Genomic DNA, 25,469 nt, shown 5'->3' on the forward strand with positions numbered 1-25,469 from the left:
CCTTACCCGGACAGAGGCCGCGGCCCTTACCCGGACAGAGGCCGCGGCCCTTACCCGGACAGAGGCCGCGGCCCTTACCCGGACAGAGGCCGCGGCCCTTACCCGGACAGAGGCCGCGGCCCTTACCCGGACAGAGGCCGCGGCCCTTACCCGGACAGAGGCCGCGGCCCTTACCCGGACAGAGGCCGCGGCCCTTACCCGGACAGAGGCCGCGGCCCTTACCCGGACAGAGGCCGCGGCCCTTACCCGGACAGAGGCCGCGGCCCTTACCCGGACAGAGGCCGCGGCCCTTACCCGGACAGAGGCCGCGGCCCTTACCCGGACAGAGGCCGCGGCCCTTACCCGGACAGAGGCCGCGGCCCTTACCCGGACAGAGGCCGCGGCCCTTACCCGGACAGAGGCCGCGGCCCTTACCCGGACAGAGGCCGCGGCCCTTACCCGGACAGAGGCCGCGGCCCTTACCCGGACAGAGGCCGCGGCCCTTACCCGGACAGAGGCCGCGGCCCTTACCCGGACAGAGGCCGCGGCCCTTACCCGGACAGAGGCCGCGGCCCTTACCCGGACAGAGGCCGCGGCCCTTACCCGGACAGAGGCCGCGGCCCTTACCCGGACAGAGGCCGCGGCCCTTACCCGGACAGAGGCCGCGGCCCTTACCCGGACAGAGGCCGCGGCCCTTACCCGGACAGAGGCCGCGGCCCTTACCTGGACAGAGGCCGCGGCCCTTACCTGGACAGAGGCCGCGGCCCTTACCTGGACAGAGGCCGCGGCCCTTACCTGGACAGAGGCCGCGGCCCTTACCTGGACAGAGGCCGCGGCCCTTACCCGGACAGAGGCCGCGGCCCTTACCCGGACAGAGGCCACGGCCCTTACCTGGACAGAGGCCACGGCCCTTACCTGGACAGAGGCCACGGCCCTTACCCGGACAGAGGTCACGGTTCCATCTACTAAATATAAGTGACTCTTGTCGATGTTGGGGAAGTTTAAAGGGGAGTCGTTGACACATCTCTCCCTCCCCCACCCGCCCCAGGATCCCCCTGTTGGGTATCTGTCTGTTACTAGATGTTTTATCTGAAGGCCTTGGCTTTGTAAATAATTTCTAATAAAATTCTCATTTTAACCTCTATCTGTGGCGGTCTGATCTGTACATGGGCTGGCGGGAGCAGGGTAGCCTTACTGCATGCATGTATATGTGGTGCTCATGTTCTCATGTATACGGGTTCACAGGATATTGGCGGGTGCGTCTTTAGTGCTGGTCATGGTGAGCTTGACAAAGGTCCAACTGGGGACCGAAACGTGGCACAATGGGAGAAGCAAGTTACTTTATGTTCTGCACCCATTGATGCCGCCACGCCTTCTACTTCTAGGATACTACAATGTGGAGGACGGCTGTGGCACCAACTGGCGTGGTATACCTTATGTGCTGTGGGCATATCCGGATATACTGTAGGAAGTAATGGCAGTACATACCAGATGTGCGCTAACACGTGTCTGCCGCATGTCTGCTTGTTTGGGTGTTAAATCTGGACTCGGCAACCCAAGTCGTGAAGATATTGCTTCCACATAACCGGCCAACCTGCAGGAAACACAGGGAAGAGAGATCAGCGCCAACCGGGCGAGCGGGGCATTGCTACAGTTCGTGGGCTAAACATTGTAACAGGAGACATTCTACTTGTCCCGACGGGAGGGGAGAGAAGCATCCTAGGGGGATTGGGCCCAACCTGCACTACTGAGAGCAGCACCGCTGGTGGGGACACACTATATAAGAATGTGTGACAAGTATAGAGCCAGGGGACATTTATCACAGATGGGACCTTAAAGTGCCCTCCAGAACGCCCCACCCCCACACCCCACATCGGGAGCAGACCCGCGAACTACTGAGAGCAGCACCACTGGTGGGGACACACTATATAAGAATGTGTGACAAGTATAGAGCCAGGGGGCATTTATCACAGATGGGACCTTAAAGTGCCCTCCAGAACGCCCCACCCCCGCACCCCACATCAGGAGCAGACCCCGCCCACTACTGAGAGCAGCACCACTGGTGAGGACACACTATATAAGAATGTGTGACAAGTATAGAGCCAGGGGGCATTTATCACAGATGGGACCTTAAAGTGCCCTCCAGAACGCCCCACCCCCACACCCCACATCGGGAGCAGACCCCACCCACTACTGAGAGCAGCACCACTGGTGAGGACACACTATATAAGAATGTGTGACAAGTATAGAGCCAGGGGGCATTTATCACAGATGGGACCTTAAAGTGCCCTCCAGAACGCCCCACCCCCACACCCCACATCGGGAGCAGACCCCACCCACTACTGAGAGCAGCACCACTGGTGAGGACACACTATATAAGAATGTGTGACAAGTATAGAGCCAGGGGGCATTTATCACAGATGGGACCTTAAAGTGCCCTCCAGAACGCCCCACCCCCACACCCCACATCGGGAGCAGACCCGCGAACTACTGAGAGCAGCACCACTGGTGAGGACACACTATATAAGAATGTGTGACAAGTATAGAGCCAGGGGGCATTTATCACAGATGGGACCTTAAAGTGCCCTCCAGAACGCCCCACCCCCGCACCCCACATCGGGAGCAGACCCCGCCCACTGCTAAGAGCAGCACCGCTGGTGGGGACACACTATATAAGAATGTGTGACAAGTATAGAACCAGGGGGCATTTATCACAGATGGGACCTTAAAGTGCCCTCCAGAACGCCCCACCCCCGCACCCCACATCGGGAGCAGCACCGCTGGTGGGGACACACTGTATAAGAATGTGTGACAAGTATAGAACCAGGGGGCATTTATTACAGATGGGACCTTAAAGTGCCCTTCAGAACACCCCACCCCCGCACCCCATATTGGTAGCAGACCCCACCAACTACTAAGAGCAGCACCGCTGGTGGGGACACACTATATAAGAATGTGTGACAAGTATAGAGCCAGGGGGCATTTATCACAGATGGGACCTTAAATTGCCCTCCAGAACGCCCCACCCCCGCACCCCACATCGGGAGCAGACCCGCGAACTACTGAGAGCAGCACCACTGGTGGGGACACACTATATAAGAATGTGTGACAAGTATAGAGCCAGGGGGCATTTATCACAGATGGGACCTTAAAGTGCCCTCCAGAACGCCCCACCCCCACACCCCACATCGGGAGCAGACCCCACCCACTACTGAGAGCAGCACCACTGGTGAGGACACACTATATAAGAATGTGTGACAAGTATAGAGCCAGGGGGCATTTATCACAGATGGGACCTTAAAGTGCCCTCCAGAACGCCCCACCCCCACACCCCACATCGGGAGCAGACCCGCGAACTACTGAGAGCAGCACCACTGGTGAGGACACACTATATAAGAATGTGTGACAAGTATAGAGCCAGGGGGCATTTATCACAGATGGGACCTTAAAGTGCCCTCCAGAACGCCCCACCCCCGCACCCCACATCGGGAGCAGACCCCGCCCACTGCTAAGAGCAGCACCGCTGGTGGGGACACACTATATAAGAATGTGTGACAAGTATAGAACCAGGGGGCATTTATCACAGATGGGACCTTAAAGTGCCCTCCAGAACGCCCCACCCCCGCACCCCACATCGGGAGCAGCACCGCTGGTGGGGACACACTGTATAAGAATGTGTGACAAGTATAGAACCAGGGGGCATTTATTACAGATGGGACCTTAAAGTGCCCTTCAGAACACCCCACCCCCGCACCCCATATTGGTAGCAGACCCCACCAACTACTAAGAGCAGCACCGCTGGTGGGGACACACTATATAAGAATGTGTGACAAGTATAGAGCCAGGGGGCATTTATCACAGATGGGACCTTAAATTGCCCTCCAGAACGCCCCACCCCCGCACCCCACATCGGGAGCAGACCCGCGAACTACTGAGAGCAGCACCACTGGTGGGGACACACTATATAAGAATGTGTGACAAGTATAGAGCCAGGGGGCATTTATCACAGATGGGACCTTAAAGTGCCCTCCAGAACGCCCCACCCCCGCGCCCCACATCGGGAGCAGACCCCACCCACTACTGATGAGCAGAGACCAAAAGGCTCACAATCTCTATAAATTTAAAGATTTAAACTTCGACCACACTGGGACATTTCTGAGGACCCTTTAAGGCCGACGGACTGGGAAGGAGTTGGTGTAACTGGTTTTCACTAAAAATGTCTAAATTGTTTGCTTTCTGTGTGTCTCGTGCTGCAAGACGCTGCAGGCTGGAGGACCGAGACCCAAGAAGACGGCTCCTCCCAGGCCTGCCCCCTGCTGTCAACACCCTGCAGTGCACTACTAGATGGGACTGTATGACAGTGTGGGGGATGGGGAGGAGAGGAAGCTACTATTACAGGGGCTGTATGACAGTGCGGGGGATGGGGAGGAGAGGAAGCTACTATTACAGGGGCTGTATGACAGTGCGGGGGATGGGGAGGAGAGGAAGCTACTATTACAGGGGCTGTATGACAGTGTGGGGGATGGGGAGGAGAGGAAGCTACTATTACAGGGGGCTGTATGACAGTGTGGGGGATGGGGAGGAGAGGAAGCTACTATTACAGGGGCTGTATGACAGTGTGGGGGATGGGAGGAGAGGAAGCTACTATTACAGGGGCTGTATGACAGTGTGGGGGATGGGAAGAGAGGAAGCTACTATTACAGGGGCTGTATGACAGTGTGGGGGATGGGGAGGAGAGGAAGCTACTATTACAGGGGGCTGTATGACAGTGCGGGGGATGGGGAGGAGAGGAAGCTACTATTACAGAGGGCTGTATGTCAGTGTGGGGGATGGGGAAGAGAGGAAGCTACTATTACAGGGGCTGTATGACAGTGCGGGGGATGGGGAGGAGAGGAAGCTACTATTACAGAGGGCTGTATGACAGTGTGGGGGATGGGGAGGAGAGGAAGCTACTATTACAGGGGGCTGTATGACAGTGTGGGGGATGGGGAGGAGAGGAAGCTACTATTACAGGGGGCTGTATGACAGTGTGGGGGATGGGGAGGAGAGGAAGCTACTATTACAGGGGGCTGTATGACAGTGTGGGGGATGGGGAGGAGAGGAAGCTACTATTACAGGGGGCTGTATGACAGTGTGGGGGATGGGGAGGAGAGGAAGCTACTATTACAGGGGGCTGTATGACAGTGTGGGGGATGGGGAGGAGAGGAAGCTACTATTACAGGGGGCTGTATGACACTGCGGGGGATGGGAGGAGAGGAAGCTACTATTACAGGGGGCTGTATGACAGTGCGGGGGATGGGAAGGTGAGGAAGCTACTATTACAGGGGGCTGTATGACAGTGTGGGGGATGGGGAGGAGATGAAGCTACTAATACTGGGGGCTGTATGACAGTGTGGGGGATGGGAGGAGAGGAAGCTACTATTACAGGGGGCTGTATGACAGTGCGGGGGATGGGGAGGAGAGGAAGCTACTATTACAGGGGGCTGTATGACAGTGCGGGGGATGGGGAGGAGAGCAAGCTACTATTACAGGGGGCTGTATGACACTGCGGGGGATGGGGAGGAGAGGATGCTACTATTACAGGGGGCTGTATGAAAGTGTGGGGGATGGGAGGAGAGGATGCTACTATTACAGGGGGCTGCATGACAGTGTGGGGGATGGGGAGGAGAGGATGCTACTATTACAGGGGGCTGCATGACAGTGTGGGGGATGGGGAGGAGAGGAAGCTACTATTACAGGGGGCTGTATGACAGTGCGGGGGATGGGGAGGAGAGGAAGCTACTATTACAGGGGGCTGTATGACAGTGCAGGGGATGGGAGGAGAGGAAGCTATTACAGGGGCTGTATGACATTGCGGTGGATGGGGAGGAGAGGAATCTACTATTACAGGGGGCTGTATGACAGTGTGGGGGATGGGGAGGAGAGGAAGCTACTATTACAGGGGGCTCTATGACAGTGTGGGGGATGGGAGGAGAGGAAGCTACTATTACAAAGAGGCTGTATGACAGTGCGGGGGATAGGGGAGAGGAAGCTACTATTACAGGGGGCTGTATGACAGTGTGGGGGATGGGGAGGAGAGGAAGCTACTATTACAGGGGGCTGTATGACAGTGCGGGGGGATGGGGGAGAGGAAGCTACTATTACAGGGGGCTGTATGACAGTGCGGGGGATGGGGGAGAGGAAGCTACTATTACAGGGGGCTGTATGACAGTGCGGGGGATGGGGAGGAGAGGAAGCTACTATTACAAAGAGGCTGTATGACAGTGTGGGGGATGGGAGGAGAGGACGCTACTATTACAGGGGGCTGTATGACAGTGTGGGGGATGGGGAGGAGAGGAAGCTACTATTACAAAGAGGCTGTATGACAGTGCGGGGGATGGGAGGAGAGGAAGCTACTATTACAAAGAGGCTGTATGACAGTGCGGGGGATGGGGAGGAGAGGACGCTACTATTACAGGGGGCTGCTCCGCTGTTACCGCAGGTCTCTCCATACGGGAAGGGGGGGGGGAACACATTTTCCATCAGACTTGGTTGAGGGCTTCTGCATCTACATTGTGTCTGGATAGAATTGCTTCTGTGACCCGGTGAACCGTGTAAAGAACTCCAGACAGAAATAGAAATCTTGGCAGGTGAAAAATAGCTAAAATCAGGAAAAGGGGGGCTAAAAGCAGTGGCATACAGCCCTGGGGGCCAGAGATCCCTCGGCTACACTAGTTGTCTTCTAAATGGCACCTGGTGGGGGAAAGGGGGGGTACCTAAAGTCCGAGACCGCTGCACTTCATTTGACGGACAACCTGATAACTCGCAAAATCACTATTACCTAGACTGCCGTTCCCGTGCTGAAGTGCCGGCCACTAGGGGTCTAGCAGCAGTCTACACCCACCAGCTCAGAGATCCTGCTCTCCTATGTGTACAATGTATGGAGACATCATAGCAGCAGTCTACACCCACCAGCTCAGAGATAGAGAAGAGATGCTGCTCTCCTATGTGTACAGTGTATGGAGATATTATAGCAGTAGTCTACACCCACCAGCTCAGAGATGAAGAAGAGATCCTGCTCTCCTATGTGTACAGTGTATGGAGATATTATAGCAGTAGTCTACACCCACCAGCTCAGAGATGAAGAAGAGATCCTACTCTCCTATGTGTACAGTGTATGGAGATATTATAGCAGCAGTCTATATACACCAGCTCAGAGATAGAGAAGAGACCCTGCTCACCTATGTGTACAGTGTATGGAGACATCATAGCAGCAGTCTACACCCACCAGCTCAGAGATAGAGAAGAGATCCTGCTCTCCTACGTGTGCAGTGTATGGAGATATCATAGCAGCAGTCTACACCCACCAGCTCAGATACAGAGAAGAGATCCTGCTCACCTATGTGTACAGTGTATGGAGACATCATAGCAGCAGTCTACACCCACCAGCTCAGAGATAGAGAAGAGATCCTGCTCTCCTATGTGTACAGTGTATGTGCACATCATAGCAGCAGTCTTCACCCACCAGCTCAGAGATAGAGAAGAGATCCTGCTCTCCTATGTGTACAGTGTATGGAGACATCATAGCAGTAGTCTACACCCACCAGCTCAGAGATAGAGAAGAAATCCTGCTCCCCTATGTGTACAGTGTATGGAGACATCATAGCAGCAGTCTACACTCACCAGCTCAGAGATAGAGAAGAGATGCTGCTCTCCTATGTGTGCAGTATATGGAGACATCATAGCAGCAGTCTACACCCACCAGCTCAGAGATAGAGAAGAGATCCTGCTCTCCTATGTGTACAGTGTATGGAGACATCATAGCAGTAGTCTACACCCACCAGCTCAGAGATAGAGAAGAGATCCTGCTCCCCTATGTGTACAGTGTATGGAGACATCATAGCAGCAGTCTACACTCACCAGCTCAGAGATAGAGAAGAGATGCTGCTCTCCTATGTGTGCAGTATATGGAGACATCATAGCAGCAGTCTACACCCACCAGCTCAGAGATAGAGAAGAGATCCTGCTCTCCTATGTGTGCAGTGTATGGAGATATAGCAGCAGTCTACACCCACCAGCTCAGAGATGAAGAAGAGATCCTGCTCTCCTATGTGTACAGTGTATGGAGACATCATAGCAGCAGTCTACACCCACCAGCTCAGAGATAGAGAAGAGACCCTGCTCTCCTATGTGTACAGTGTATGGAGATATAGCAGCAGTCTACACCCACCAGCTCAGAGATGAAGAAGAGATCCTGCTCTCCTATGTGTACAGTGTATGGAGACATCATAGCAGCAGTCTACACCCACCAGCTCAGAGATAGAGAAGAGATCCTGCTCTCCTATGTGTACAGTGTATGGAGACATCATAGCAGCAGACTACACCCACCAGCTCAGAGATAGAGAAGAGATCCTGCTCTCCTATGTGTGCAGTGTATGGAGACATCATAGCAGTAGTCTACACCCACCAGCTCAGAGATAGAGAAGAGATCCTGCTCTCCTATGTGTGCAGTGTATGGAGATATAGCAGCAGTCTACACCCACCAGCTCAGAGATAGAGAAGAGATCCTGCTCTCCTATGTGTACAGTGTATGCAGACATCATAGCAGCAGTCTACACCCACCAGCTCAGAGATAGAGAAGAGACCCTGCTCTCCTATGTGTACAGTGTATGGAGACATCGTAGTGGCAGTCTACACCCACCAGCTCAGAGATAGAGAAGAGATCCTGCTCTCCTATGTGTACAGTGTATGGAGACATCGTAGTGGCAGTCTACACCCACCAGCTCAGAGATAGAGAAGAGACCCTGCTCTCCTATGTGTACAGTGTATGGAGACTTCATAGCAGCAGTCTACACCCACCAGCTCAGAGATAGAGAAGAGACCCTGCTCTCCTATGTGTACAGTGTATGGAGACTTCATAGCAGCAGTGTACACCCACCAGCTCAGAGATAAAGAAGAGATCCTGCTCTCCTATGTGTACAGTGTATGGAGACATCATAGCAGTCATCTACACCCACCAGCTCAGATATAGAGAAGAGTCTCCTATGTGTACAGTGTATGGAGACATCATAGCAGCAGTCTACACCCACCAGCTCAGAGATAGAGAAGAGACCCTGCTCTCCTATGTGTACAGTGTATGGAAACTTCATAGCAGCAGTCTACACCCACCAGCTCAGAGATAAAGAGATCCTGCTCTCCTATGTGTACAGTGTATGGAGACATCATAGCAGCAGTCTACACCCACCAGCTCAGAGATAGAGAAGAGATCCTGCTCTCCTATGTGTACAGTGTATGGAGACATCATAGCAGCAGTCTACACCCACCAGCTCAGAGATAGAGAAGAGATCCTGCTCTCCTATGTATATAGTGTATGGAGACATCATAGCAGCAGTCTACACCCACCAGCTCAGAGATAGAGAAGAGATGCTGCTCTCCTATGTATATAGTGTATGGAGACATCATAGCAGCAGTCTACACCCACCAGCTCAGAGATAGAGAAGAGATGCTGCTCTCCTATGTGTACAGTGTATGGAGACATCATAGCAGCAGTCTACACCCACCAGCTCAGAGATAGAGAAGAGATGCTGCTCTCCTATGTGTACAGTGTATGGAGACATCATAGCAGCAGTCTACACCCACCAGCACAGAGATAGAGAAGAGATCCTGCTCTCCTATGTGTACAGTGTATGGAGACATCATAGCAGCAGTCTACACCCACCAGCTCAGAGATAGAGAAGAGATGCTGCTCTCCTATGTGTACAGTGTATGGAGACATCATAGCAGCAGTCTACACCCACCAGCTCAGAGATAGAGAAGAGATGCTGCTCTCCTATGTGTACAGTGTATGGAGACATCATAGCAGCAGTCTACACCCACCAGCACAGAGATAGAGAAGAGATCCTGCTCTCCTATGTGTACAGTGTATGGAGACATCATAGCAGCAGTCTACACCCACCAGCTCAGAGATAGAGAAGAGATGCTGCTCTCCTATGTGTACAGTGTATGGAGACATCATAGCAGCAGTCTACACCCACCAGGTCAGGGAAGACTGAAAATAAGAGATGGATCCTGCAAAGGAAAACTGGTGAAAAACGTAGAACACAATCAGGCCAGCTAAAGTGTTATTAGTCTTGAACACACAGATCGTATTCGGGACAGTCACCTGACAACGCGGGTACGTCTCTACACACATGAAGATACAAAGACAGATGAACCGCAGGAACTTACCCGAGTCCAGCAAGATCGGACACCAAGTTTCCTAGAGCAGCAGCTGCAAACAACCAGATAAAGAGGATTACAAGAGCCGTATGAAGCGTTGCTACTCATCCCGCCCAACAGTCGGTACAGCCAGCAGTCTGAGGGAGGGGCCCGCCAACATTACAGGAAAAACACAATAACTTCCAAAAAAGGGGCTTTATTGTGGAAAAGTGGAAAAACCTAAAAGAAGAGAATTTTGGTCTAGTTGTAACCGACCCGACCCGCAGAAAGATGTATTGTGTCATCTGTGCGGCATAATGAACGCCTTACAAAAAATCATCTGTGGCAGAATTGATGCGCTTACTCTCTGCTGTCATAAAAAACATTAATAAAACTTGTACAATGTAGTCAAAAATGGTACCGATAAAACTACAGTTCACCACGGCAGAAGCGATGCAGCAAGGAGACGAGAAAACACCCAAAAAGGCCATGCCCTCAAGGGGTTAAATTGTTTTCTAACACTAATGTCCCCCAGAGTGCAGCCGGTAACATCTCCAACACATTATATGTCCCCCAGAGTGCAGCCAGTAACCTCTCCAACACATTATATGTCCCCCAGAGTGCAGCCAGTAACCTCTCCAACACATTATATGTCCCCCAGAGTGCAGCCAGTAACATCTCTAACACATATGTCCTCCAGAGTACAGCCAGTAACATCTACAACACATTATATGTCCCTCAGAGTGCGGCCAGTAACATCTCCAACACATTATATGTCCCCCAGAGTACGGCCAGTAACATCTCCAACACATTATATGTCCCCCAGAGTGCAGCCAGTAACATCTCTAACACATTATATGTCCCCCAGAGTGCAGCCAGTAACATCTCCAGCACATTATATGTCCCCCAGAGTGCAGCCAGTAACATCTCCAACACATTATATGTCCCCCAGAGTGCGGCCAGTAACATCTCCAACACATTATATGTCCCCCAGAGTGCAGCCAGCAACATCTCCAACACATTATATGTCCCCCAGAGTGCGGCCAGTAACATCTCCAACACATTATACGTCCCGCAGAGTGCAGCCACTAACATCTCCAACACATTATATGTCCCCCAGAGTGCAGCCAGTAACATCTCCAACACATTATATGTCCCCCAGAGTGCAGCCAGTAACATCTCCAACACATTATATGTCCCCCAGAGTGCAGCCAGTAACATCTCCAACACATTATATGTCCCCCAGAGTGCGGCCAGTAACATCTCCAACACATTATATGTCCCCCAGAGTGCGGCCAGTAACATCTACCACACATTATATGTCCCCCAGAGTGCGGCCAGTAACATCTACCACACATATGTCCCCCAGAGTGCGGCCAGTAACAGGTACAACACATTATATGTCCTCCAGAGTGCGGCCAGTAACAGGTACAACACATTATATGTCCCCCAGAGTGCGGCCAGTAACATCTCCAACACATTATATGTCCCCCAGAGTGCAGCCAGTAACATCTCCAACACATTATATGTCCCCCAGAGTGCAGCCAGTAACATCTCCAACACATTATATGTCCCCCAGAGTCCAGCCAGTAACATCTCCAACACATTATATGTCCCCCAGAGTGCGGCCAGTAACATCTCCAACACATTATATGTCCCCCAGAGCGCAGCTAGTAACATCTCCAACACATTATATGTCCCCCAGAGTGCAGCCAGTAACATCTATAGCACATTATATGTCCCCCAGAGTGCAGCCAGTAACATCTCCAACACATTATATGTCCCCCCAGAGCGCAGCCAGTAACATCTCCAACACATTATATGTCCCCCAGAGAGCAGCCAGTAACATCTATAACACATTATATGTCCCCCAGAGTGCGGCCAGTAACATCTCCAACACATTATACGTCCCCCAGAGCGCAGCTAGTAACATCTCCAACACATTATATGTCCCCCAGAGTGCAGCCAGTAACATCTCCAACACATTATATGTCCCCCAGAGTGCAGCCAGTAACATCTCCAACACATTATATGTCCCCCAGAGCGCAGCTAGTAACATCACCAACACATTATATGTCCCCCAGAGTGCAGCCAGTAACATCTATAGCACATTATATGTCCCGCAGAGTGCAGCCAGTAACAGGTACAACACATTATATGTCCCCCAGAGTGCGGCCAGTAACATCTCCAACACATTATATGTCCGCCAGAGTGCGGCCAGTAACATCTCCAACACATTATATGTCCCCCAGAGTGCGGCCAGTAACATCTCCACCACATTATATGTCCCCCAGAGTGCGGCCAGTAACATCTCCAACACATTATATGTCCCCCAGAGTGCAGCCAGTAACATCTCCAACACATTATATGTCCCCCAGAGTGCAGCCAGTAACATCTATAACACATTATATGTCCCCCAGAGTGCGGCCAGTAACATCTCCAACACATTATATGTCCCCCAGAGCGCAGCTAGTAACATCTCCAACACAGTATATGTCCCCCAGAGTGCAGCCAGTAACATCTATAGCACATTATATGTCCCCCAGAGTGCAGCCAGTAACATCTCCAACACATTATATGTCCCCCCAGAGCGCAGCCAGTAACATCTCCAACACATTATATGTCCCCCAGAGTGCAGCCAGTAACATCTATAACACATTATATGTCCCCCAGAGTGCGGCCAGTAACATCTCCAACACATTATACGTCCCCCAGAGCGCAGCTAGTAACATCTCCAACACATTATATGTCCCCCAGAGTGCAGCCAGTAACATCTCCAACACATTATATGTCCCCCAGAGTGCAGCCAGTAACATCTCCAACACATTATATGTCCCCCAGAGCGCAGCTAGTAACATCTCCAACACATTATATGTCCCCCAGAGTGCAGCCAGTAACATCTATAGCACATTATATGTCCCCCAGAGTGCAGCCAGTAACATCTATAGCACATTATATGTCCCGCAGAGTGCAGCCAGTAACAGGTACAACACATTATATGTCCCCCAGAGTGCGGCCAGTAACATCTCCAACACATTATATGTCCGCCAGAGTGCGGCCAGTAACATCCCAACACATTATATGTCCCCCAGAGTGCGGCCAGTAACATCTCCACCACATTATATGTCCCCCAGAGTGCGGCCAGTAACATCTCCAACACATTATATGTCCCCCAGAGTGTAGCCAGTAACATCTCCAACACATTATATGTCCCCTAGAGTGCAGCCAGTAACATCTCCAACACATTATATGTCCCCCAGAGTGCGGCCAGTAACATCTCCAACACATTATATGTCCCCCGGAGTGCAGCCAGTAACATCTCCAACACATTATATGTCCGCCAGAGTGCGGCCAGTAATCTCTCCAACACATTATATGTCCTCCAGAGTGCGGCCAGTAACATCTCCAACACATTATATGTCCTCCAGAGTGCGGCCAGTAACATCTCCAACACATTATATGTCCCCCAGAGTGAGGCCAGTAAAATCTCCAACACATTATATGCCCCCCAGAGTGCAGCCAATAACATCTCCAACACATTATATGTCCCCCAGAGTGCAGCCAGTAACATCTCCAACACATTATATGTCCCCCAGAGTGCAGCCAGTAACATCTCCAACATATTATATGTCCCCCAGAGTGCGGCCAGTAACATCTCCAACACATTATATGTCCCCCAGAGTGCGGCCAGTAACATCTCCACCACATTATTTGTATCACAGAGTGCAGCCAGTAACATCTCCAACACATTATATGTCCTCCAGAGTGCGGCCAGTAACATCTCCACCACATTATATGTCCCTCAGAGTGCAGCCAGTAACCTCTACAACACATTATATGTCCCCTAGAGTGCAGCCAGTAACCTCTACAACACATTGTGTCCCCCAGAGTGCGGCCAGTAACATCTCCAACACATTATATGTCCCCCAGAGTGCAGCCAGTAACATCTCCAACACATTATATGTCCCCCAGAGTGCAGCCAGTAACATCTCCAGCACATTATATGTCCCCCAGAGTGCAGCCAGTAACATCTCCAACACATTATATGTCCCCCAGAGTGCAGCCAGTAACATCTCCAACACATTATATGTCCCCCAGAGTGCGGCCAGTAACATCTCCAACACATTATATGTCCCCCAGAGTGCAGCCAGTAACATCTACAACATAATATATGTCCCCCAGAGTGCGGCCAGTAACATCTCCAACACATTATATATCCCACAGAGTGCGGCCAGTAACATCGCCTACACATTATATGTCCTCCACAGTGCGGCCAGTAACATCTCCAACACATTATATGTCCCCCAGAATGCAGCCAGTAACCTCTCCAACACATTATATGTCCCCCAGAGTGCAGCCAGTAACATCTCCAGCACATTATATGTCCCCCAGAGTGCAGCCAGTAACATCTCCAACACATTATATGTCCCCCAGAGTGCGGCCAGTAACATCCCCAACACATTATATGTCCCCCAGATTGCAGCCAGCAACATCTCCAACACATTATATGTCCCTCAGAGTGCAGCCAGCAACATCTCCAACACATTATATGTCCCCCAGAGTGCGGCCAGTAACATCTCCAACACATTATACGTCCCGCAGAGTGCAGCCACTAACATCTACAACACATTATATGTCCCCCAGAGTGCGGCCAGTAAATTCTCCAACACATTATATGTCCTCCAGAGTGCGGCCAGTAACATCTCCAACATTATATGTCCCCCAGAGTGCGGCCAGTAACATCTCCAACACATTATATGTCCCCCAGAGTGCAGCCAGTAACATCTCCAACACATTATATGTCCCCCAGAGTGCAGCCAGTAACATCTCCAACACATTATATGTCCCCCAGAGTGCAGCCAGTAACATCTATGACACATTATATGTCCCCCAGAGTGCGGCCAGTAACATCTCCAACACATTATATGTCCCCCAGAGCGCAGCTAGTAACATCTCCAACACATTATATGTCCCCCAGAGTGCAGCCAGTAACATCTATAGCACATTATATGTCCCCCAGAGTGCAGCCAGTAACATCTATAGCACATTATATGTCCCCCAGAGTGCAGCCAGTAACATCTCCAACACATTATATGTCCCCCCAGAGCGCAGCCAGTAACATCTCCAACACATTATATGTCCCCCAGAGTGCAGCCAGTAACATCTCCAACACATTATATGTCCCCCAGAGTGCGGCCAGTAACATCTCCAACACATTATATGTCCCCCAGAGTGTGGCCAGTAACATCTCCAACACATTATATGTCCCCCAGAGTGCAGCCGGTAACATCTCCAACACATTATATGTCCCCCAGAGTGCGGCCAGTAACATCTCCAACACATTATATGTCCCCCAGAGTGCGGCCAGTAACATCTCCACCACATTACATGTCCCACAGAGTGCGGCCAGTAACATCTCCACCACATTACATGTCCCTCAGAGTGCAGCCAGTAACCTCTACAACACATTATATGTCCCCCAGAGCGCAGCTAGTAACATCTCCAACACATTATATGTCCCCCAGAGTGCAGCCAGTAACATCTATAGCACATTATATGTCCCCCAGAGTGCAGCCAGTAACATCTCCAACACATTATATGTCCCCCAGAGTGCAGCCAGTAACATCTCCAACACATTATATGTCCCCCAGAGTGCGGCCAGTAACATCTCCAACACATTATATGTCCCCCAGAGTGCGGCCAGTAACATCTACCACACATTATATGTCCCCCAGAGTGCGGCCAGTAACATCTACCACACATATGTCCTCCAGAGTGCGGCCAGTAACAGGTACAACACATTATATGTCCTCCAGAGTGCGGCCAGTAACAGGTACAACACATTATATGTCCCCCAGAGTGCGGCCAGTAAATTCTCCAACACATTATATGTCCTCCAGAGTGCGGCCAGTAACATCTCCAACACATTATATGTCCCCCAGAGTGCGGCCAGTAACATCTCCAACACATTATATGTCCCCCAGAGTGCAGCCAGTAACATCTCCAACACATTATATGTCCCCCAGAGTGCAGCCAGTAACATCTCCAACACATTATATGTCCCCCAGAGTGCAGCCAGTAACATCTATAACACATTATATGTCCCCCAGAGTGCGGCCAGTAACATCTCCAACACATTATACGTCCCCCAGAGCGCAGCTAGTAACATCTCCAACACATTATATGTCCCCCAGAGTGCAGCCAGTAACATCTCCAACACATTATATGTCCCCCAGAGCGCAGCTAGTAACATCTCCAACACATTATATGTCCCCCAGAGTGCAGCCAGTAACATCTATAGCACATTATATGTCCCCCAGAGTGCAGCCAGTAACATCTATAGCACATTATATGTCCCGCAGAGTGCAGCCAGTAACAGGTACAACACATTATATGTCCCCCAGAGTGCGGCCAGTAACATCTCCACCACATTATATGTCCCCCAGAGTGTGGCCAGTAACATCTCCAACACATTATATGTCCCCTAGAGTGCAGCCAGTAACATCTCCAACATATTATATGTCCCCCAGAGTGCAGCCAGCAACAACTACAACACATATGTCCCCCAGAGTGCAGCCAGTAACATCTCCAACACATTATATGTCCCCCAGAGTGCAGCCAGTAACCTCTACAACACATTGTGTCCCCCAGAGTGCGGCCAGTAACATCTCCACCACATTATATGTCCCTCAGAGTGCAGCCAGTAACCTCTACAACACATTATATGTCCCCTAGAGTGCAGCCAGTAACCTCTACAACACATTGTGTCCCCCAGAGTGCGGCCAGTAACATCTCCAACACATTATATGTCCCCCAGAGTGCAGCCAGTAACATCTCCACCACATTATATGTCCCCCAGAGTGCAGCCAGTAACATCTCCAACACATTATATGTCCCCCAGAGTGCGGCCAGTAACATCTCCAACACATTATATGTCCCCCAGAGTGCGGCCAGTAACATCTCCAACACATTATATGTCCCCCAGAGTGCAGCCAGTAACATCTCCAACACATTATATGTCCCCCAGAGTGCAGCCAGCAACAACTACAACACATTATATGTCCCCCAGAGTGCAGCCAGCAACTACAACACATTATATGTCCCCCAGAGTGCAGCCAGTAACATCTTCAACACATTATATGTCCCCCAGAGTGCGGCCAGTAACATCTCCACCACATTATATGTCCCCCAGAGTGCGGCCAGTAACATCTCCAACACATTATATGTCCCCCAGAGTGCAGCCAGTAACATCTCCAACACATTATATGTCCCCCAGAGTGCAGCCAGTAACATCTATAACACATTATATGTCCCCCAGAGTGCGGCCAGTAACATCTCCAACACATTATATGTCCCCCAGAGCGCAGCTAGTAACATCTCCAACACAGTATATGTCCCCCAGAGTGCAGCCAGTAACATCTCCAACACATTATATGTCCCCCCAGAGCGCAGCCAGTAACATCTCCAACACATTATATGTCCCCCAGAGTGCAGCCAGTAACATCTATAACACATTATATGTCCCCCAGAGTGCGGCCAGTAACATCTCCAACACATTATACGTCCCCCAGAGCGCAGCTAGTAACATCTCCAACACATTATATGTCCCCCAGAGTGCAGCCAGTAACATCTCCAACACATTATATGTCCCCCAGAGTGCAGCCAGTAACATCTCCAACACATTATATGTCCCCCAGAGCGCAGCTAGTAACATCTCCAACACATTATATGTCCCCCAGAGTGCAGCCAGTAACATCTATAGCACATTATATGTCCCCCAGAGTGCAGCCAGTAACATCTATAGCACATTATATGTCCCGCAGAGTGCAGCCAGTAACAGGTACAACACATTATATGTCCCCCAGAGTGCGGCCAGTAACATCTCCAACACATTATATGTCCGCCAGAGTGCGGCCAGTAACATCTCCAACACATTATATGTCCCCCAGAGTGCGGCCAGTAACATCTCCACCACATTATATGTCCCCCAGAGTGCGGCCAGTAACATCTCCAACACATTATATGTCCCCCAGAGTGTAGCCAGTAACATCTCCAACACATTATATGTCCCCCAGAGTGTAGCCAGTAACATCTCCAACACATTATATGTCCCCTAGAGTGCAGCCAGTAACATCTCCAACACATTATATGTCCCCCAGAGTGCAGCCAGTAACATCTATAGCACATTATATGTCCCGCAGAGTGCAGCCAGTAACAGGTACAACACATTATATGTCCCCCAGAGTGCGGCCAGTAACATCTCCACCACATTATATGTCCCTCAGAGTGCAGCCAGTAACAGGTACAACACATTATATGTCCCCCAGAGTGCGGCCAGTAACATCTCCACCACATTATATGTCCCGCAGAGTGCAGCCAGTAACAGGTACAACACATTATATGTCCCCCAGAGTGTGGCCAGTAACATCTCCAACACATTATATGTCCCCTAGAGTGCAGCCAGTAACATCTCCAACATATTATATGTCCCCCAGAGTGCAGCCAGCAACAACTACAACACATATGTCCCCCAGAGTGCAGCCAGTAACATCTCCAACACATTATATGTCCCCCAGAGTGCAGCCAGTAACCTCTACAACACATTGTGTCCCCCAGAGTGCGGCCAGTAACATCTCCACCACATTATATGTCCCTCAGAGTGCAGCCAGTAACCTCTACAACACATTATATGTCCCCTAGAGTGCAGCCAGTAACCTCTACAACACATTGTGTCCCCCAGAGTGCGGCCAGTAACATCTCCAACACATTATATGTCCCCCAGAGTGCAGCCAGTAACATCTCCAACACATTATATGTCCCCCAGAGTGCGGCCAGTAACATCTCCAACACATTATATGTCCCCCAGAGTGCGGCCAGTAACATCTCCAACACATTATATGTCCCCCAGAGTGCGGCCAGTAACATCTCCAACACATTATATGTCCCCCAGAGTGCAGCCAGTAACATCTCCAACACATTATATGTCCCCCAGAGTGCAGCCAGCAACAACTACAACACATTATATGTCCCCCAGAGTGCAGCCAGCAACTACAACACATTATATGTCCCCCAGAGTGCAGCCAGTAACATCTTCAACACATTATATGTCCCCCAGAGTGCAGCCAGTAACATCTCCAACACATTATATGTCCCCCAGAGTGCGGCTAGTAACATCTCCAACACATTATATGTCCCCCAGAGTGCGGCTAGTAACATCTCCAACACATTATATGTCCCCCAGAGTGCGGCCAGTAACATCTACCACACATTATATGTCCTCCAGAGTGCGGCCAGTAACAGGTACAACACATTATATGTCCTCCAGAGTGCGGCCAGTAACAGGTACAACACATTATATGTCCTCCAGAGTGCGGCCAATAACAGGTACAACACATTATATGTCCTCCAGAGTGCGGCCAGTAACATCTCCAACACATTATATGTCCCCCAGAGTGCGGTCAGTAACATCTCCAACACATTATATGTCCCCCAGAGTGCGGCCAGTAACATCTCCAACACATTATATGTCCCCCAGAGTGCAGCCAGTAACATCTCCAACACATTATATGTCCCCCAGAGTGCAGCCAGTAACATCTCCAACACATTATATGTCCCCCAGAGTGCAGCCAGTAACATCTCCAACACATTATATGTCCCCCAGAGTGTGGCCAGTAACATCTCCAACACATTATATGTCCCCCAGAGTGCAGCCAGTAACATCTCCAACACATTATATGTCCCCCAGAGTGCGGCCAGTAACATCTCCAACACATTATATGTCCCCCAGAGTGCGGCCAGTAACATCTCCACCACATTACATGTCCCACAGAGTGCGGCCAGTAACATCTCCAACACATTATATGTCCCCCAGAGTGCGGCCAGTAACATCTCCAACACATTATATGTCCCCCAGAGTGTGGCCAGTAACATCTCCAACACATTATATGTCCCCCAGAGTGCAGCCAGTAACATCTCCAACACATTATATGTCCCCCAGAGTGCGGCCAGTAACATCTCCAACACATTATATGTCCCCCAGAGTGCGGCCAGTAACATCTCCACCACATTACATGTCCCACAGAGTGCGGCCAGTAACATCAACACATTATATGTCCCCAGAGTGCAGCCAGTAACATCTCCAACACATTATATGTCCCTCAGAGTGCAGCCAGTAACCTCTACAACACATTATATGTCCCCCAGAGTGCGGCCAGTAACATCTCCAACACATTATATGTCCCCCAGAGTGCGGCCAGTAACATCTCCAACACATTATATGTCCCCCAGAGTGCGGCCAGTAACATCTCCAACACGTTATATGTCCCCTAGAGTGCAGCCAGTAACCTCTACAACACATCATGTGTCCCCTAGAGTGCAGCCAGTAACCTCTACAACACATTATGTGTCCCCCAGAGTGCGGCCAGTAACATCTCCAACACATTATATGTCCCCCAGAGTGCGGCCAGTAACATCCCCAACACATTATATGTCCTCCAGAGTGCAGCCAGTAACATCTCCAACACATTATATGTCCCCCAGACTGCGGCCAGTAACATCTCCAACACATTATATGTCTCACAGAGTGCGGCAAGTAACATCTCCAACACATTATATGTCCCCCAGAGTGCGGCCAGTAACATCTTCAACACATTATATGTCCCCCAGAGTGCAGCCAGTAACATCTCCAACACATTATATGTCCCCCAGAGTGCGGCCAGTAACATCTCCAACACATTATATGTCCCCCAGAGTGCGGCCAGTAACATCTCCAACACATTATATGTCCCCCAGAGTGCGGCCAGTAACATCAACACATTATATGTCCCCCAGAGTGCGGCCAGTAACATCTCCAACACATTATATGTCCCCCAGAGTGCGGCCAGTAACATCTCCAACACATTATATGTCCCCCAGAGTGCAGCCAGTAACATCTCCAACACATTATTTGTCCCCCAGAGTGCAGCCAGTAACATCTCCAACACATTATATGTCCCCCGGAGTGCGGTTACTTACCTGCCATTGTGGATATTCCTAATAGAGCTCCAATATGGAATTCTATCTGTGTTCCCTGCAAGAAAGACAACAGAGGATGAAGGATCTGTATAACCCACAAGAGAGAAGAACTACAAGCACCAGCAGTTCGTACCCCTATGATACACGCCATACTCTTATGGAAGCTGGCCAAGAGAAATTATTTCCAATAGCAACCAATCACGGTGCAGCTCTCACGTGACCTCAATAGTCAAACAGATGAGAGCTGCGATGTGATTGGCTGCTCTTGGGATCAATAATTACAGGGAAGTCTGTGAGTATTATATTTTTACTTTCGCTTACGAACAATGATGAAGGTGGGAGCTGCAGTACCAGGAGCAGCCACTACTAGAGGTACGGCGTTGGGCCTAGCAGATGACTGGCACCTACATATGTCAGCCGGCCGCCGAATATGGCAGTACTGCTCTGCAGATCCGCAGGTCACAGGGAAGCGTAGTACGTCCGCACTGCATGTCACAGCTCTGTGATTGGTGGATGCCACGCAGATAATAAACCGCAGCACGCTGCACTCATCTCTGCGGGGCGTGCGATCCGCTGATACATTTGTGGATGCACTGCAGAGTTCAAGGTTAAAATCAGTTAGGGAGGTGAGGAGAAGGCGTGGGGCCGGGGGTGCGGGTGATCCGCCGTATATCCAAATGTCATCTGTGATCTCCGGCAGGTAACACCAATTAACTCAGGAGTCTCAGTGCGTGCCGCGGTCATGAGGCGACATAGAGGAGCGAGGCTGCCGGCCGTCCGTCCGTCCGTGAGGCTGCCGGCGGACGGACATTTGTGAGGCTGCAGACGGAGGAGCGAGGCGGCCGGACATTTGTGAGGCTGCCGGCGGACAGACATTTGTGAGGCTGCCGGCGGACGGACATTTGTGAGGCTGCCGGCGGACAGACATTTGTGAGGCTGCCGGCGGACAGACATTTGTGAGGCTGCCGGCGGACGGACATTTGTGAGGCTGCCGGCGGACGGACATTTGTGAGGCTGCCGGCGGACGGACATTTGTGAGGCTGCCGGCGGACGGACATTTGTGAGGCTGCCGGCGGACGGACATTTGTGAGGCTGCCGGCGGACGGACATTTGTGAGGCTGCCGGCGGACGGACATTTGTGAGGCTGCCGGCGGACGGACATTTGTGAGGCTGCCGGCGGACGGACATTTGTGAGGCTGCCGGCCGTCCGTCCGTGAGGCTGCCGGCGGACGGACATTTGTGAGGCGGCAGACGGAGGAGCGAGGCGGACGGACATTTGTGAGGCGGCGGACGGAGGAGCGAAGCGGCCGGCGGATGGACATTTGTGAGGCGGCAGACGGAGGAGCGAGGCTGCCGGCCGTCCGTCCGTGAGGCTGCCGGCGGACGGACATTTGTGAGGCTGCCGGTGGACAGACATTTGTGAGGCTGCCGGCGGACAGACATTTGTGAGGCTGCCGGCGGACAGACATTTGTGAGGCTGCCGGCGGACGGACATTTGTGAGGCGGCAGACGGAGGAGCGAGGCGGCCGGCGGATGGACATTTGTGAGGCGGCAGACGGAGGAGCGAGGCGGCCGGCGGATGGACATTTGTGAGGCGGCCGGCGGATGGACATTTGTGAGGCGGCAGACGGAGGAGCGAGGCTGCCGGCGGATGGACATTTGTGAGGCGGCAGACGGAGGAGCGAGGCGGCCGGCGGATGGACATTTGTGAGGCGGCAGACGGAGGAGCGAGGCGGCAGACGGACGGACATTTGTGAGGCGGCAGACGGAGGAGCGAGGCGGCCGGCGGATGGACATTTGTGAGGCGGCAGACGGAGGAGCGAGGCTGCCGGCGGATGGACATTTGTGAGGCGGCAGACGGAGGAGCGAGGCGGCCGGCGGATGGACATTTGTGAGGCGGCAGACGGAGGAGCGAGGCGGCCGGCGGATGGACATTTGTGAGGCGGCAGACGGAGGAGCGAGGCTGCCGGCGGACGGACATTTGTGAGGCGGCAGACGGAGGAGCGAGGCGGCCGGCGGATGGACATTTGTGAGGCGGCAGACGGAGGAGTGAGGCGGCCGGCGGATGGACATTTGTGAGGCGGCAGACGGAGGAGTGAGGCTGCCGGCGGATGGACATTTGTGAGGCGGCAGACGGAGGAGCGAGGCTGCCGGCGGATGGACATTTGTGAGGCGGCAGACGGAGGAGCGAGGCGGCCGGCGGATGGACATTTGTGAGGCGGCAGACGGAGGAGCGAGGCTGCCGGCGGACGGACATTTGTGAGGCGGCAGACGGAGGAGCGAGGCGGCCGGCGGATGGACATTTGTGAGGCTGCCGGCGGATGGACATTTGTGAGGCGGCAGACGGAGCAGCGAGGCGGCCGGCGGATGGACATTTGTGAGGCGGCAGACGGAGGAGCGAGGCTGCCGGACATCTGCATGCAGATCCCGCGTTCCAGCGAGTCCTTCAAGGGTGACCTTGCAGGAAGAATGTCAATTGTGTTACTAAAAAAAGGCAGTAGCGGCGCGGCCAACTGCTACTGACAGGCTCAGCTCCTACTTCACGGACCCACAAGGCAGCCAACACGCCAACAGCTGACAGGACACGCCGCGCCCGGGGGTCTTACTTCGTGAAACTCCACAGAAAGACTTTTTTTTATCTGCCTCTATTTTCTGATCAGACACTTATTCTACCGTGTGGCGGCCATCTTCCCCGAGCAGCCGCTAACCGTGTTCACACACAGCAGCCTTGGCAACCATGGCAACCTGCAAATTAGAGAGGGTCATTGACGTCTATGGAAGACTATTGTGAACAGATTCAGTGACCTAAGCAGGGAGGGGAGGAGGTGAGCTGTGACTATTGTGAATGGTGGCTCCTGTGTTATCTATATATAGGTGTGTCCTCTCAGTGTAATCCTGTCTGTACAGGGAGGGGAGGAGGTGAGCTGTGACTATTGTGAATGGTGGCTCCTGTGTTATCTATATATAGGTGTCTCCACACAGTGTAATCCTGCCTGTGCAGGGAGGGGAGGAGGTGAGTTGTGACTATTGTGAATGGTGGATCCTGTGTTATCTATATATAGGTGTCACCTCTCAGTGTAATCCTGCCTGTACAGGGAGGGAAGGAGGTGAGCTGTGACTATTGTGAATGGTAGCTCCTATGTTATCTATATATAGGTGTCTCCTCTCAGTGTAATCCTGTCTGTGCAGGGAGGGGAGGAGGTGAGCTGTGACTATTGTGAATGGTGGACCCTGTGTTATCTATATATAGGTGTCTTCTCTTAGTGTAATCCTGTCTGTGCAGAGAGGGGGAGGAGGTGAGCTGTGACTATTGTGAATGGTGGCTGCTGTGATAATGAAATGACAGGTGAGAAGTTTCCTCTACAGAACAGGAAGTATCAGACTACTATTAGTCTTCATGGTCAGTGTGCAGGGAGGGGAGGAGGTGAGCTGCGGCTCTGGTGTTTTCTGTCACTGTAAGGGGCCTACAGACCACGTTTGTATCCTGCAGTCAATCCCATGAAGTCTGGCCCAGTGACTGGCTGGTTATTATTGTCCCTGTGAGTCATTAACCCTCCGCCTCCTGCTATAAATAACCTGCAATAATCTGACACATTCTCTGGCAGCTCACACTAAAGCCGCCGACAGCCGAGCGCAGAACGCTGCCAGGCGGGGCGCTACACAGTAACAACTGGAGGTCATCGTGGAACGTCTCCTCTACTGAGCCGCATGAGAAGGGGTCTCGGGGTCAGACCCCTCCGTCAGCGCGGCCGTGTTAGAACTGCTCATCCCAATCCTCTGCGGGACTCCTGGCAGGGTTCATAAACTGGAAGCAGCATGCCCCCCCCCCCCCCGGGCTCCAAGTGAGTGGATGCTCTAACCTAACCAGGCTCTAAAGGGTGTGAAATAATCAGGCTGTGTACCCCATGAACGGCAAACCCCCAATATGCAGGTCCCCTCCCCACAGAGGCACACACACATTCCCCCCCCCCCCCACCCCTACCAAACACACACGCACGCAGCCCTACCCCACAAACCCCCCCCCCACACTAACGCACACTGCCCCACACACACACGCACACTGCCCCACACACACAACCGCACACTGCCCCCCCCCACACACGCACACTGCCCCCCCACACACACGCACACTGCCCCCCCACACACACACACTGCCCCCCCACACACACACACTGCCCCCCCCCCCCCACACACACACTGCCCCCCCACACACACACACTGCCCCCCCACACACACACACTGCCCCCCCCACACACACACACTGCCCCCCCCCACACACACACACTGCCCCCCCCCACACA

The 25,469-nt window shown here is 52.2% G+C and overlaps 1 protein-coding gene across 1 annotated transcript in view; it reads right to left on the minus strand.

The window, feature by feature from the left end:
* TMEM65 (transmembrane protein 65) overlaps positions 1-25,469 on the minus strand; it is an 81,138-nt gene that overhangs the window by 27,764 nt on the left and 27,905 nt on the right. Inside the window, exons 3-5 of the mRNA XM_066578919.1 lie at positions 21,169-21,332; positions 10,186-10,228; positions 1,468-1,573 (exon numbers count right to left, since the gene is read on the minus strand). Of these exons, the coding sequence (XP_066435016.1) occupies positions 1,468-1,573; positions 10,186-10,228; positions 21,169-21,332 (313 nt within the window). The remainder of the gene's footprint in view (positions 1-1,467; positions 1,574-10,185; positions 10,229-21,168; positions 21,333-25,469) is intronic.

The sequence above is a fragment of the Eleutherodactylus coqui genome, chromosome 9, assembly GCF_035609145.1.
Source record: "Eleutherodactylus coqui strain aEleCoq1 chromosome 9, aEleCoq1.hap1, whole genome shotgun sequence".
Classification (NCBI taxonomy): domain Eukaryota; kingdom Metazoa; phylum Chordata; class Amphibia; order Anura; family Eleutherodactylidae; genus Eleutherodactylus; species Eleutherodactylus coqui.